The sequence below is a fragment of the Balearica regulorum genome, chromosome 1 (genome assembly GCF_011004875.1).
Source record: "Balearica regulorum gibbericeps isolate bBalReg1 chromosome 1, bBalReg1.pri, whole genome shotgun sequence".
In the NCBI taxonomy this organism is placed as follows: domain Eukaryota; kingdom Metazoa; phylum Chordata; class Aves; order Gruiformes; family Gruidae; genus Balearica; species Balearica regulorum.
In genome coordinates, this window is record NC_046184.1 from 153,506,562 (window position 1) to 153,521,343 (window position 14,782).

General features: G+C 36.4%; 1 protein-coding gene across 1 annotated transcript in view; it reads left to right on the top strand.

Annotated features, from left to right (window-relative positions):
- The window catches only part of ANKRD10 (ankyrin repeat domain 10), a 39,140-nt gene that overhangs the window by 6,613 nt on the left and 17,745 nt on the right, over window positions 1–14,782 (top strand). Inside the window, 3 exon segments of the mRNA XM_075739993.1 lie at window positions 55–207; window positions 8,394–8,447; window positions 8,449–8,478. Of these exon segments, the coding sequence (XP_075596108.1) occupies window positions 55–207; window positions 8,394–8,447; window positions 8,449–8,478 (237 nt within the window).

Genomic DNA, 14,782 nt, shown 5'->3' on the forward strand with positions numbered 1-14,782 from the left:
TGTCATAGAAGATCTGTGTAACGTTTTTGGTTTTATTCCCTCATGTCTTTAAAGCTGGAGTGCCTAATGCAGTTAGTAAGAGCTGGAGCTTTCTGTAAATGCAGTACAACACGTTTTGCTCAAACACCAGCCCACATTGCTGCTTTTGGAGGACATCCACAGTGCCTGAATTGGTTGATTCAAGTGGGAGCCAACATAAACAAACAGGTATGGATTCATGCATATTTCATGTCTGCATATAGTTTGAAGGAGTGTCTCTGTCCTTTTTACTACATGTGTGATCCTTACATTCACATATAGACACATTATTCTGACATCAGCTGAAGTCAAATGACTTAATTATCAGTTATAGACTTTTTTCGTTATAGTAGAGATAGGACTAATAAATGTCCTTTAAGCCTCTAAAGGTTTGTAGAACATTGTTTTAGGATTTAACATCTTGCTGCTGCTTGAACAAAATGGTATGCTACTCTGGTGTTGGCAAGCATTAGCAAATACTCTAATATTGTAATACCTCTTTAGGAAAATTAAAAAGACTAGTGAGGAATGTCTTAACTTATTAAATATGCCAAAATTGAAACACTCATCATTACCTACAGAACCATGAGACCTTTGTGGTACTTCATGATTAGGCATACATCTAACTAGTAAGGTCTGCCATGGTTTATTTTAAGTTGCATCTGTTTGCATACTGTTTTCAGGTTATTTCTCAAGCTTTTCTAGTAACTTCCTGCAATAGATCAGAAACATGTACTTTACTAATGAAGAATGAATAGGTGATTTTTTTTTTAAATTAATTTTCCATCACTTTTTCAGTGAGCATGGATAACTATTTATGTGGTAGCAGAGATGGATAATATAACAAAATTCCTGTGAAGGACTGTTGTACTCTGGTACAGTAACAGAATCAAGTGCTTAAAACTATCGTGCTTTTGGAGAAATGTTTATAGTACTGAATGGATCTATACTGGGCATACATAATGTGTGCCTTTATAACAGTACTCTATAATATTCTGTGAGAGTAATTAATACTACAGCATATGCATTTACTAAAAGCTGTAGTATAGCACAGCATCTGTAAAATATCTGGTCTGTTAAAACTTGTATCATACTTTTAATACAATATTTAATGGCCAGGCTGTGTTTTACATGCAGTAGAGTTTAAAGCTAAGTCTGCTGAAGAACATTTGCATTTTAGAGTTTGGTTCTTTTTTTTTTAATTATGCAAAAATAAGAAATGGGGAAGTTTGTGTTGAGTTTTCAGAAAAGAAGGCTGGTGCATTGAGAACAGCTGTGAGACACCAGGAGAATTGTAGAAACAATGAAGGTGACTGGATGCAGAGGCTATAGATCGCATCTTCTCCTTGATACCTGACAAAAGTAACTTATGCAATAAGTTATTGCTGCATAGTGCTAGCATCTTCAGAAGAGAAAATACAAGAACTATAAATGCATCTGGAGACCAGGTAAGAATGTAAAGAAACAGTCATTAGAGAGGAAACATGGCATGCACAGAATAAAGATGTACAAATATCTGCTAAATGAGAAGAGAAGAATGAATGAAAATGAATGAATGAGAAGAATGAAAGTATCCAACTATGAGGATAAAGAGAAGAACTGACCAGTGAGGTTGAAATGGAGTTGAAGAACAAGCTTGCTGTCCTGGAACGTGATGAGGGGAAAAAAAAAATCACATATAGTGAGTGAGATTATAGCAAAGAAGAAGGTAGCAGCTAGCTTCCAAAAGAAGAGGAGAAGAGTGCAGAGAGATTTCTCCATGGGCACAGGGCAACATACAGATGACTGTAAAGGAAAGCAGAAGGCAGTATGATGCACAGTTAAAAGTAGACAGGAAACCCATTCCAACTTAAGTGACCAAGACTAGTCAGTGACTTGGGAGTCTTTATAAATTGATGGTCTGTCACCAGAGCAAATCCAAATAGTAGATCTGTGGTCCTCCACAGGAGGAAGAGTACTGTGATTCTCAAGCTTTCAAATGAGATAGTGTTGATAGTATCCTGTAGACTTCTAAGGGCAGATCAGGTATTGACAGGGAAAGGACACTAATATAAATACTACTGAGAGTTGATGCTGTGGAAGCCTTCTATGTTGTTAATGGTTGGCTCAAGTTACACTTGAATGTAATAACTTCTTTTTGCCCCCACAAAATATTAGTTGAACATACAAGATGAGGTTTTTTAGGTTTGGTTTGACGATAAGAAGATAGTTCTGGTTAATTAAAATTGTAGTAGAAACAAAAAAGTCTCTTAAGCTTTTTGTTAGGATGCAACTGGTCAGTCACACTGGTTTCACATACACGAGCACTGAAAGCTAGACAGCATACCTTGGTGATACCTACAGCAGGAAACTCATCCCGCAGATATTTGGAATGTTTTATACATGGCTATGTAAAGCATACTGCATGCTTTGCTCTCCCCAATTCCTTCCAGCTGTTTATTGAAATTGCAGTCAAATTCTACTATTCTTGTTTGATTTGAACTGCTTAATAACTGATCTTGGTTCCTTATTTAACTTCCAAGCACTTTCAGGTGATCATGTAGGGCTTCCACCCACACTTTTGAGCTTTTGGAGCACTATTTCCTGATGTGTATTTTGTTTATTCCTTCCAGCTCGCTGACTGATGCTGTACTTCAGACAGACATAGTCACTGGCTAATGGTTGTGTGAGGACAAGTGTTACATGGACACTGGATACAAAACACATGCTGAGAAAGATCTGGGAATACTTGATATTTAAACTAGTAAAACTTTCCTTCCAAACTGACTCCTGGTCATTGGCTACAGACTAACCCATCACCTCTGGAAAAAGAAAAGGATAGCTTCTGAAAAGGAATCCACTCAAGTCTCTCAGTCTTAACGTAAAGCTCCGGTACTCAGTAGAATTTGCATGCACGCTTTCTCGTATCTACCCTGAGGTATTGTATTGTAGCCCGTGCTGCCTTGCCCTGAAGTTTAGGAAACTTGAAAATGCATATCTCAGTGCGGGTGACAGTTGCCCAGGATATTTCTTGGGCAGCGGCAATGAAGGACAAATGCTGAAAACTGCTTGTCCAACTGTACCTTGCTCCCCAAATAAGCTCTGTGAGTATATCCTGTGATGCCCAGGCTCTCCTGTATAACTGTATGTGCTGGCTAGAAGCCATCTCTCTTTATGATCAGTGGCCAGTTCTTCCCCCACACACAGGATCACCATAAAAATTCACAACAGAAAGCTGAAGTGTCAAGCAATGACCTACTTATTTCTACCCAGCAGTGGGACTCAACAGAAAGTTCTGTTAGTTTGTGGTTGTTTTTTTTTTTTTTCAGTGGGCAGTGCCTGCTAGTAGTTCTTAACAATGTGACTCAAGACCTGCACTTGCCCGCCTACCTGCCTGCCCTAGTTCACTGTAACGGTGCAAAGCACTTCTTGATTTAAAAGCCTGTTACTTCATTTAAATATATTTTCCCTCTAGCCTCAGCCTATTAAACGTCCTGTTGTATGTTGCCTGTGTGATTGGCCAAAATCCAGTTTTGTGTGGCCTGTCTTAGAGAAGGGGTAAAAATACTGCATTCTTACAGGTGATGCTAACTTACTTTTCATCTAGCCAGTTACCGTCATGTGGTAGTGATGGCAGATAGATTAGCAAGGTTAGGCTACCCGTGCTAGCAAGAACTGTAAACATGCAGATATCCTTGGTGGGGAGGAAGAAAACACTCATTCCTTTGGTATGTTAGTTTTGTATTTAAAACAAGATTTGGACTAAATCCAGATAAAAATATTCCATCAGTTCTAATCTGTACTCAAGGTTCAGAAGGAAAAACCATCATGAATTCAAAGCATTTTTAGCAAAGAATGACAAAAACCATTTAGTGTTCTCCAGCTTCTATTTCTTGGCTTCAGATAGGGTAGGGTGCTGGTCTAAAATCTGAACCAGCTTTTGGAAATGTGATCAGCTGATAGAATTTGAAATTCAGTCAGTTAAGGCATGGAGTTAATTTATATTTCTTGTCATGTAAAATAGTGCTTTTGTGTCTTAGATATCTATGCTAGAAGTACTTTACAAACGCATACTGTTGTGGTTTAACCCTGGTAGGCACGTAAGCACCACACAGCCACTTGCTCATCCTCCCCCACACCCCCACTGAGGGAGAGAATCGGAAGGGAAAAGTGAGAATGCGTGGGTTGAGATAAAGACGGTTTAACAGGTAAAAAGAAACAAAGAATAACCCAAGAAAATTAAGTGATGATAAAAAAAATTAAACTCACACCACAACCAAAAAATTCCAGAATTGCTCACCACTAGCTGACTGATGCCCTGTCAGGCCCCAGGCAATGACAGCCCTAGCAGCTCCACCTCTCCAGCTTTTCTTGCTGAGCATGATGTCATATGGTATGGGATATTCCTCTGGTCAGTTAGGGTCAGTGATCCAGCTGTGTCACCTGCCAGCTTCTTGTGCACCCCTAGCCTACTCCTAGCTAAAACATTGGTGTATTATCAACACTGCTTGGTCACAAATCCAAAATGGCATCATACCAGCTGCTATGAAGAAAATTAACTCTATCCTAGCCAAAACCAGTATGTGTAATTGAAAGCTTTCAGTGTAAATGTGCATGGGTTTTTTTTTTGTTTTAAAAAGAAATATTTACAGGTAAGTAACTTTTTTTTTTTTAAATGACAAAGGTGTAAAGGTACCAATGGGTGAAATTAACTGAATCCTATCAAGGAACTTTGAGAACAAAATGGGAAATTTGCTTGAAGTTCAACTGAAAGCTTTTGCTAAAGCAAACAGAAATTTGAATCCAAAAAGACAGAAGGAGGGGAAATAGAATGAAAATGGCTTTAGACTGAACTGAAAAATAACCACATCTAAAAGAAGCCTGGGGACATAAGCAGAGAGTTTGAGAAAAATATTTAATCAGTAGAGGAAGTGTCTTTGAGGTTAAGCAGCATAGCAAGGAATGCAAACTGATTAATCAAGCTGAGATAGATTTACTGATAAAATCTAGCTAAAAACCAAAAGACTTTTCAGCCACATAAATAAAAAGAGAATAAGGAAGGAAGCTAGATACTTACTCAGTAAAATGAAATAGAAGTCAAAGGTAATCTAGTCATGACCCCAAGCTATCCTTGTCAGTGCAAAAAGGGTAGTCACGTTCCTCCAAGAGAACGGAGGAGAGCATTTGACAGTAGCAATGAGTTGTAAAAATAAATGTGCCCTATAATGCTGTATTACTCTCTTGTCATCTCTTCAGGAGCATTGTACACAAAATACTTGGTCTACACAGAAGCAAACAAGGCTAAATTAATAAAACTTAATTGGTCTTTCTGCTCATTTATTTACAGTGTGACTTCTGGATTTTGAGATAAGTTTGGGCTGTTGGTACAGTGTTACATCAGAAGGGTTAAATGGGACCCTGAAAAGTTCTGCTCTAGATATGAAAGGCCAGTACAAATTATTGATGTTTCCCTTCCTAGAATGTTACTACAGAAGGTATTATATCAAACTGAAACACATACGAGCATTGTGGGACAATTAGAAGGATTATGAGGTATTATCAAGGATAAGTAGGAATTTGTAGAGTCTGTCAAAATGAATAACTTAGTTTGTTCCACACAGCCAGAAAAGAGATAGGGAAGAGGTGTCTTACGCGTGAAAAGTGCCAGCAATGTAGACACTGAATTGCTTTCAGAAGCTTCTTTCAAAAACCTCTGTTACTGCTTTTTCTCTTTGGTCCCATCCATTCCAAGTGTTGAATCAAACATGATTGTTCTGAGGCTCATAGAGTACTTTATTTTCCTCTGTATATGCAGTACTGGATGTGTTGAAAAATACGTAAACTTTAAAGCCATTTTTCAGTGGGAGACAATTTTTTTTTCCTTTCAGTCTAGCTCATAACACAGAGAGAATTTCTTCTTGTAAAGCTAGGAGACTTATTTCAGAAACCATTTCAGTGCAAATTGATTTGGTCCCATAGGAGAACTTCAAAGAAGATAACATCAGTGATGACTGAATTTTAGGTGCCATAATTAAAATGAATGCTATAAAAATCTAAATCTGTATATTCTGTCATTCACTAAGTATTTTCTCAATTCCTTAGCTTTAGAGAAGAGACATGCTTTTCTGGGCCAGTGATTGAAAGAAGCCCTTTCTCAAGACATATATTCTCTTCTGAAATACTAACCCTTTTCTGGTTGCTGCTGACAGGATTAGCTGCTATAAGCTTAGCTTATTCTTGTAATGCAGTGGTGAGGAGTCCGTTTGCAAAGGTCTTTTCTCATCCTTCTAGTGTTTCCCCCAGCAATACTTCATAATTTGGTTCTCTAGATCTAATTGTGGGCAACATGCTAGGGTTATGGGGCTAGTAGAGACTTTTTTGTCATCTTTGTCATGTGCATGGCTAGTTGAGCTAACTTTCCCTAAATTGAACTTTATATGAATTATTACCTTTTAGGGTTGGGATTGTAAATACTAATGCTGAACAAAAGAGGCAAATCACTTCTTTTCCACACTTTATCTCTTTAACAAAAGGGGGGGGGGGAAGAGAAACAATAACAAAATGATGAATCGAAGATGGCTTCATGATGAGAAAATGTACTACACTATGAAGAAAATCTTCCTGGATAAATTAGTGCCAAATGAATTTCCATGTATGATAGTTAATTAAATTGTGTCCTCTGTTAAACATATGTCTTAGTGTAACTTCAAGAAAAGTTATAAATAGGAGAAATTATATAGATTTCTTTGGAAAGCAGTCTTCTATTCATCAGCTATAGCCAGTCATTTGGAATAAGTGCTCTATAGTTCTTTTCTAATCACTAAGGACTCAAGGAGTTTTCTGCTTTTCCTGTCTCCAAACTTGTCAGCCTCAGCAATTTTGCCTTAGTTTATACAAAGGTAAACTTTGTTGGGTACTATTATTGTTCCCTGCTGGGGTGCTAGCTGGTTCACTGTTTGGCTGAATATATGTCTTAAGCACTGGTAAACAGGCTTACCTTCAGGCAGTTTGTAACCTGTTATAAAAATATTTTACCATGAAATAAATTGGCAAGTATAAAATAGAGAGTATGTGACACGTAATCCAAATTCATTTTCAAATTACATTGCATAGTCTAAAAGATGTGATTTAATTTCTCAGAAACTTGGCAGACAATTTGAACACTTGTTAACCTTCTATCTATCAAGGTGGTAGTATGATCATATTTGAATATATTCATATGTGAAATAGAGCTAAAGCGTAACCAGTAGAGTTAGGTGTGAACACTCTTGCATATGAAGACTGATGAGTCAGTAAAGGTGCTGCGTTACTTTTAATAGCTAGTTGATACTTTAATAAAAGGAATAGGGAAGCAAAAATGAGGCACATACAGTTAGAACATGTTTAATATCAGTGGAGTAGACAAGTGAAGTTTGTAAAAAATTTGTAGAGAAAGCAAGAGGATGAGGAAGAAAGGGGAAAAAAACTTTTATTGGAAGCGTTGAGGACTGTGATAATGAAATCACGTAACAAACCAGTAACTGAACATTTACTTGCTACTTCAAGGCCATATTTCATTACAGATTTTTCTCTGTGGTTCTTGATACTTACAGTTAATTGCAAGTACTGAATTTCATCTGTAGCCCGTGCATGGAATTCACTTGCTTCTTGCCAGCTGCATTTGTAAAATTGCTGTAGACTCCCTGTTATCTGTGAGGATAGTTTGCAGAGAGGAGTTGCCTGAAAAGCAATATCATACTCCCAGTATGTTTGTTCTAATACAAAAAAGATTAAATGATTGGATGAGCTGTTTAAAAATAGTGGCATGTAATGGATATAGTCAGAAAAGAAAAGCGTTATAGGACATGAGTCGAGTGTATGGCTCAGGAGAGATCTGGTCTGTCCTGTGAACTTTGGCCATACTACTGTTAGAGTAGTGCATACTCCTCACCTGGTGCGTATTTATGGTGCAATACAGTACTGCATAAGTGTGTCAGCAAGATCTGAAAGCCAATATAGTCCCACAAACTTGGCCAGGCTGTTTTCTGAATTCAAGATGGCTTGCTCAGCTCAACGTGTTGGGAAACAAAAGTGCTAGGAAGTAAAGGTGTTAGAGTAACTGTTACAGTAGTATGTGTTGTGGGGTTTTTTTAACAAGTTTGCTGAATATGACTCTGCTGATTGCCTAGTTATTGGGAAGGCTTATCTTGTGAGTTAGATGCCCTTAGCATTATTTCTTGCTAAATATCTAATGTACATGACAGCCTACTGCAAACTTTTAAAATAACAGTACCTGATGCATTTGCTAGCTAATAAATGCTGCTTTTATATATCTGCTTCTTAATTAAAGTAATGTAAAAATAAGATTTTAATTTTTAGAAAGATTATGCTTGACAAAATGTAGTTTGTCTTTACAGGATTATGTTGGTGAAACTCCTATTTCATAAGCAGCACGGTCTGGTAGTATGGATCTCCATAAGTGCCCTTGTGCCTCATGGTGCGGCAAATAGAGTAAGTGAGGTATTTTTTTTTGTTGTTGATTGTTGTGTGTTTAGCTAACTAACTTAGACCAGTAAACATAGATACTAATGTTAGAAAGAAAGTCAAAACAGCAGACACCTGATTAAAAGACAGCTAGACATGTTGAACTGTAACAAAGCCCAAGACGTTTTGCATGTCTGGTAATAGTTTATTTTACTTAAGTGATACCAGTGTGCTACATTAGTATTGCATTTATATCTGATATATTAAAATATTTATCACGGTTCTGTCAGATGACCCCAAATTCTGCACTTTATCAAGCTTCTAGTATTTTTTACAAACAATTTGCACTGGTGAATAAATATAGAAAACAATGCAAAAGCAACATTATGTGCAAAATAGCATCTCACCCACTCTTTCTTCGCAGTTAGTTTAATACTGTTTGTTAGTGTATTGTGTATTTGCCCTGTTAACTTTTGTCTTTAAAGGTTTATGTACTGCACAAACATTCAGAAATCTCACAACTTTGCAACTTACAGCATGGACAAAATGGATGCAGTTTTCACCTAGAAATGTTGAGTATAAGCTCTATGGCTTATAATAATGTAAATACTTTAGCAATTTGTTTTAATTAGAACTAGCCTTATTATCTTAAATGGTAACTAGTTACTGTATTTTAACCTGCAATATGAAACTTTTAAGTTGTAAGTGAAATAAGAATCCTGTAGTTAATTTCTTGTTTTACCCTTTGGTTTCCATCTTACTGTTTTTGTATGCTGCCCTGGTAAATCTACCATAAAATTTAACTCTTTCAATGGTATCATAGAGTATTCAGGAAATATAGTACCTTTTAAGTTAATAGTAATAACAATTGCTTTATATGAAGAGATTGCTTCATAGAAAAATGACACTGAACTAACTTATGCAGCTCTCGGTTATTGACAAGTTCCTGAAATCAGTCTTGAATTTATAAATTCCCATTTTGCACTCACTTTCAGATATCTTAAGATAAACTTGGATTTAAATTTACTGTGGAATTGAGCAAACCTTAATTATCATCATCAATTAGTACATAATCTTGTGATTTTTACAAAGTATCCAATCAAAGAGAAGTTGTAGAACTGCATAAACAGTGTGAAATGAGTGAGTTAAGAGTCGATGTAAAGAAGAGGATATGTTACATCCACAGGACTTCCAAATAAGTAGCTGAGTAACTGAGGTTGGAGATGTGGCTGCAACTTTAACTCACAGAACTAAAATTTTGCTTTTTAAACATTGTATTTGCAAGCTATAAGCAAAACGTTTCTATAAAACTTGGAGAGTGATACCTGCCTTTGACCAAAGCTACTTGCAGCAGAAGTTAGCACAGGTTTATAGCAGTTTTAGTGAACAGGAAATAATTTGAATTCTCAGTTTTTCTAACTTTGAATTCCATCTGTGTTTCAAAAGGATAGACTTGTCACAAGTTCTATAGGTAATTAAATATCAGATCCTGTCCAGGAAATGGTAAAATCAGGGATGCAAATGGAATAGGCTGTGGAGCAAACCATGTTTAGTCATTTAGAGGATGAGAACTGGCCCTGTCACCTGAGAGAGCTAACTATTGACTGATTGGGTTGGGGAATGGGTGGGGTGGGTTTTTTTTTCCATAGAATCTAGTCTCCAGGCTCAGTATGTTACATTAGGCCAAATCCATTTTATATGCTTTTGACATTGATTAATTTTGGGTTATCTGGGTCTGAAAACCCACCCACATATCTCTAGTGGTTATGTTGATTTCCTGATTTTTGTAACATTTTGAAAATGTAGATGCTCTGAAAGTTTTAGACTATTTATAGCTTTGGTTAGAAGAAAAGGAGAGGGATTTTATCCATATATTTGAGTGCTAATATGTATATATTAACTGAAGTTATAATTGGCTATGTAGGACCAAGGCAAGAATTTTACTAAATACAGAACTAAGCACTAACTAGAATTAAGTGCTGATCTGTACCAATAGTGAATATGGCCTTTTAATGGGGATTAGATCTTCTAATCCATTTTTTTTATTTCTTCATACAGTTATGATATCGAAATCTAGTTACATGAAGATGCAGAGAATATCCCTTGCGACTGCAAATAGTCAAATATACTGCTTATACCTGTTATTTATAGTATACATCAAGTATTGCACCATCCCTAGTTTATTATAGAAAGTAGAACAGGGATGTTAAGATTTCATTATTACATGAACACTAGTAAACAGTAGTGTAATATTGCAAGAAATGTATTTTTAATTAATGAGGATCATTAAGTACTGCTGTTAAAATGAAGTAACTTGGACTAGTGTAACATTTGATATCAGTGTTCACTGTATTTCCTACTTATTCACTCCTTGTGGTTATTATGGAAGCCAAAGAATATTGACAATGGTCCAGTAAGGATAAAAGTAAGAATTTTAGTTTGATTAAAATTGCCTCACTCGAATTGTTCTAGTTTACTTTATTTCAGGCTTGTTAGTCTGTTTGCATTTACAGAGAAATACAGTATGTTGCAGTCTCTAAATTTCATGAAGTTGTTGCATGTTTTCCTAATTGATGAGAGAGAATTTGGGTCTCTATTCCTGTGTAAATTTTAATAATATTAAAAAATAATAATTGTACCCTAGTGAAAATATTTTGATTTTTTTTTGTGGTATTTACCTTCTCATTTTAGCCTGAAGCATATTCTGTGCACAGTATGTCCTACAGCCATCAAAATGGTTGCTCCACTAACTATGGTATTCATGGACCCTTGAAGAGGGGGAAGCAGGTGGTCACAATGTCCTCATATGAGTGAAAAGGTTTGCTGTGTAACTGACTTTTTAATGTGGATAGTACCTTTAAAGTATCCATAATAAACTGCTGGATTTTCACTAAAAAGCATAATTATGAAATTATGTATGGTTCATTGTGTATTATTTATTTATCATGGTGACAAAACAAGTGTCCACAGCTCTTTATGGAGGAAAAGCCTTCTTGGTGCCATGTTTTGTTTTGCTCTTTTTACAATAATTTTTTAAGGCTGGGTATTAATATACTTATATAGATTGCATCACAGCATATATATAAATATAAAATTCAGCTATAAACACAGGATGCTATTGAATTAAAATAATAAGCAGGTGCAGCTGTTAATTATACTGATTTGAACTTACTTCTTCTGTTTAATATCCTTTTTCATGCTAGTTCATTTTTGCATTGTGTTCACTTATTTCTGAATAAAAATTCTTCTGCAACGTCATTGCACAGTTGTGTATTCCTTAGTAACTGGATTAGAGCTAGGAGAGAAGTTTCAAACACTCTGTTATACTGGGATAAAGAGAAGTGTAACTTGTGTGATGGATGTGGCTTGGTATGCACCCATCCAATTGAACACAAGTACTTGCTTCAGAGTTTTGTTGATCAAGATGCTTGAATAGTAACAATAGGAAAGGTTTTTATTTGGCTGCTAACAATCTTAAGGATTGGTGGAAAATTGATTTTGTATACCATGAGGGGATGCTACAAGACCCAAAGAGTTACTTTCCTTTCTAGTTTCTTGTACTCTGGTCTCCAGGTTTGGATGTGAATAACTGACATGCTGGGATAAATATACCAGCACATCTGATTCTGCCAGATGACAGATTCATACCCTGATGTTGATCTACTTTAGGCAGACACTTCAGCCACTTTCTCATTAAAGCTGTCTTGCATTCACTTGAATATGTAAATTCACTCTCCTATAATGCCAGAAATGTCCAACCTCTGGTATTTAGTTTTTCAGCAAAACCTTTATTCTCATTCTTTGACAGCGGCTTAATTTTAATTATTCTCTGCAAATTCTTGTGTCATGAATGGTATTATGTTCTTATAAAAAAAATCATTAATTTTTTTCTTCTCACAACTGCTCTCCATCCTCCATAAGAGAAATCTATCAAATGTGAATTTTTAGTGCCTCTGGATTAGCCCTTTGTAAAAGTCTTCTAATACATTTGTTTGAAGTCTGTTTCCCATTTTAATTACGACCACTCTTGTGATATCTCAGCTTTTTTGCTCTCCTTTGTACTTTTGAGACTTCTTGACTTTCTGAAGTTCAGTCACCCTTAGTGAAGAGACAGGAAGAAGAGTGATGTGTAGATTTCATGATGACAATGCAGAAATCGGCCATTCCTTTGTGATGTAAACCCTCAGTTGTGATGTAAACCCTCAGTTCCTTTTCAGTCTGGAGGGGAAACTTGCATGGCCTGTTCTCTTGAAGAGTCTCAGAGTTCAGAGATCTCGTTCAGAGATCTCCATTTGTTTCTGGATTTCTTCCTTATTTCTTAAAATCTTAGAAGATACTTGCAGGTTTTTAACATTTGCTTGTTTATTCCTACATAGCTGACTTAACTACGAAACTTTTAATATTGAACTGCAGTCCGTTTCTGAGTTAATGTAATTGTGATGTGCTGTTATGTGTCATTTTTTTTACTTTAGAAGCTGTACTGCTGCCCTGATTTCAGTGTAGAGGAATCAACGTGCCATTTTCTTATGGTCGTTGACCTCATCTTGAGAATAATGCTTCAGGTTCTTGCTGATCATTTGTCTTAGGAATAGGATTTAGGTGCTTTTTCAACAAAGTCGTTCTTATCTGTGAATTAGTATATTAATATTTATATAATCTGCTTGCTAATTTTCAAACTCAGACCACTTTGTACATGATTCTTTTCGCAAACCTCAATGCCTGCTTTCCAGATAGCAGTTAAACTGCCAGATTAATTACTGTTGTTGCATTATTTAGGCAGTGCAGTATAGTTGAGGGGAAAATGTGACTATTATTGTCTAATTGTGTATAACAAGCATTTTAAGGGCCATCACTGTAGTATTCTTATAGTGACCATTGTGCAGTATGGAGCCTACAGGTGCTGGAATTTGTTCTTCCTTTCCTGCCTTATACAAAGTGATTTGTATATTTCAGTGGTGAAACTCTAATTCTCCTGCAAAATAATTACAAGTAAAGCTTGCTACTTTCTTCTATGTTTGGTTTCATGCTTGATTGCCATCCTTGTAGAACTTAATGTTGTTTATAGGAGGCTGTGACCATGAAGTAAGGCAGTAATTTGGATTTAGTCTCAAGGAAAGATTTGGAAATACTGAAGCAGAACATATATGCATGGATAACTGATAAATCAAAAAGTGGGAGAGGCTCAGTCTTACAGTACACCAGATGGAAAAGGGTAGTTTCTCATAGTTACAGCTGTTTTTGAATAATTGCAGGAAGTTGAGGCAAACTCTGAGTTGAGGCAAACCACTGAGTTCCTGTTCAGTTTGAGAGTGGATTTTTCTTAATGGGGGTGGAATAACAACATTAGTTACTGATATCAGTTCAGAAATAGAGAAGAATGTGAGAGATTGTACTTTTTATGAATAAAGTTAAGTCCTTCATTAAAGCAATGATATTTTATGACCTTTCTGGGACGTTAAAGGAGTTCACAGGATATGGGTCAACTTGATAGGAGAGCTTATTCATTAGTGACCAGCCTTTGTGATTTATAGCACAGCTTTTCTTCAGTCCAAAAGAGCTGGATAAAGAACATTGAAGTATTACCAAGGGTTCTATGTGAGAATAGCTCAGATTTCTGGCAGGAAGGTTTGGATTTTTTTGTTGGGAGTGATCTGCCTTCGCATATGATACTGTGCTAATAATATTCACTGTGTAGCTTCCTTCGGATAGGTTATTTTTTTTCTGTATGATTAGCTATTACTGGCGACAGAAACTGGGTGCGGTTAAGTCAGGTGGAGGAACCAAAGTGTTATGAAGTGGAACTTGGCCAGAGCTCAAGTTGGACACGTGGAAGAAACAAGGGTGCAGTATATTCCCAAATACAACAGTCTGATTAGTTCTGATCATTTTGTCCAGATATGATGGCGGTGAGGATCTGTATGGGTGCTGTATTTGATCTGCTGACGCTTTTTGACTGGATATGTGGTAAAGGTATGTGTTTGCTATAACTTCTGCTGTGTTTGATTTGGGTTTTGTTTGCTCTTCTAGTTTGTGTCTTTTCAGTAAAGTTGATCATAGTTCAACTAGTATCTTTGGACCTGGACAAAAAAGAGTAGGTAGTTATGGTATGGCCCAGAACACATTCAGGTTGGTCAGAAAAGTTTTCTAATGTATGTCATGTGCTACAGGTTACAAGATGTCTCTTATTGCGTGGAGGCTTAACAAACCCTGGAAGAGCTTCAGCCAGCTGTAACTCAGGGACAATGTTACTCTTCTGTTTCAGGTTCTGTTTCCTTCTTTCTCTTTTGCTTGATGTTGCTCATACATGGTAGATAAATTGTCT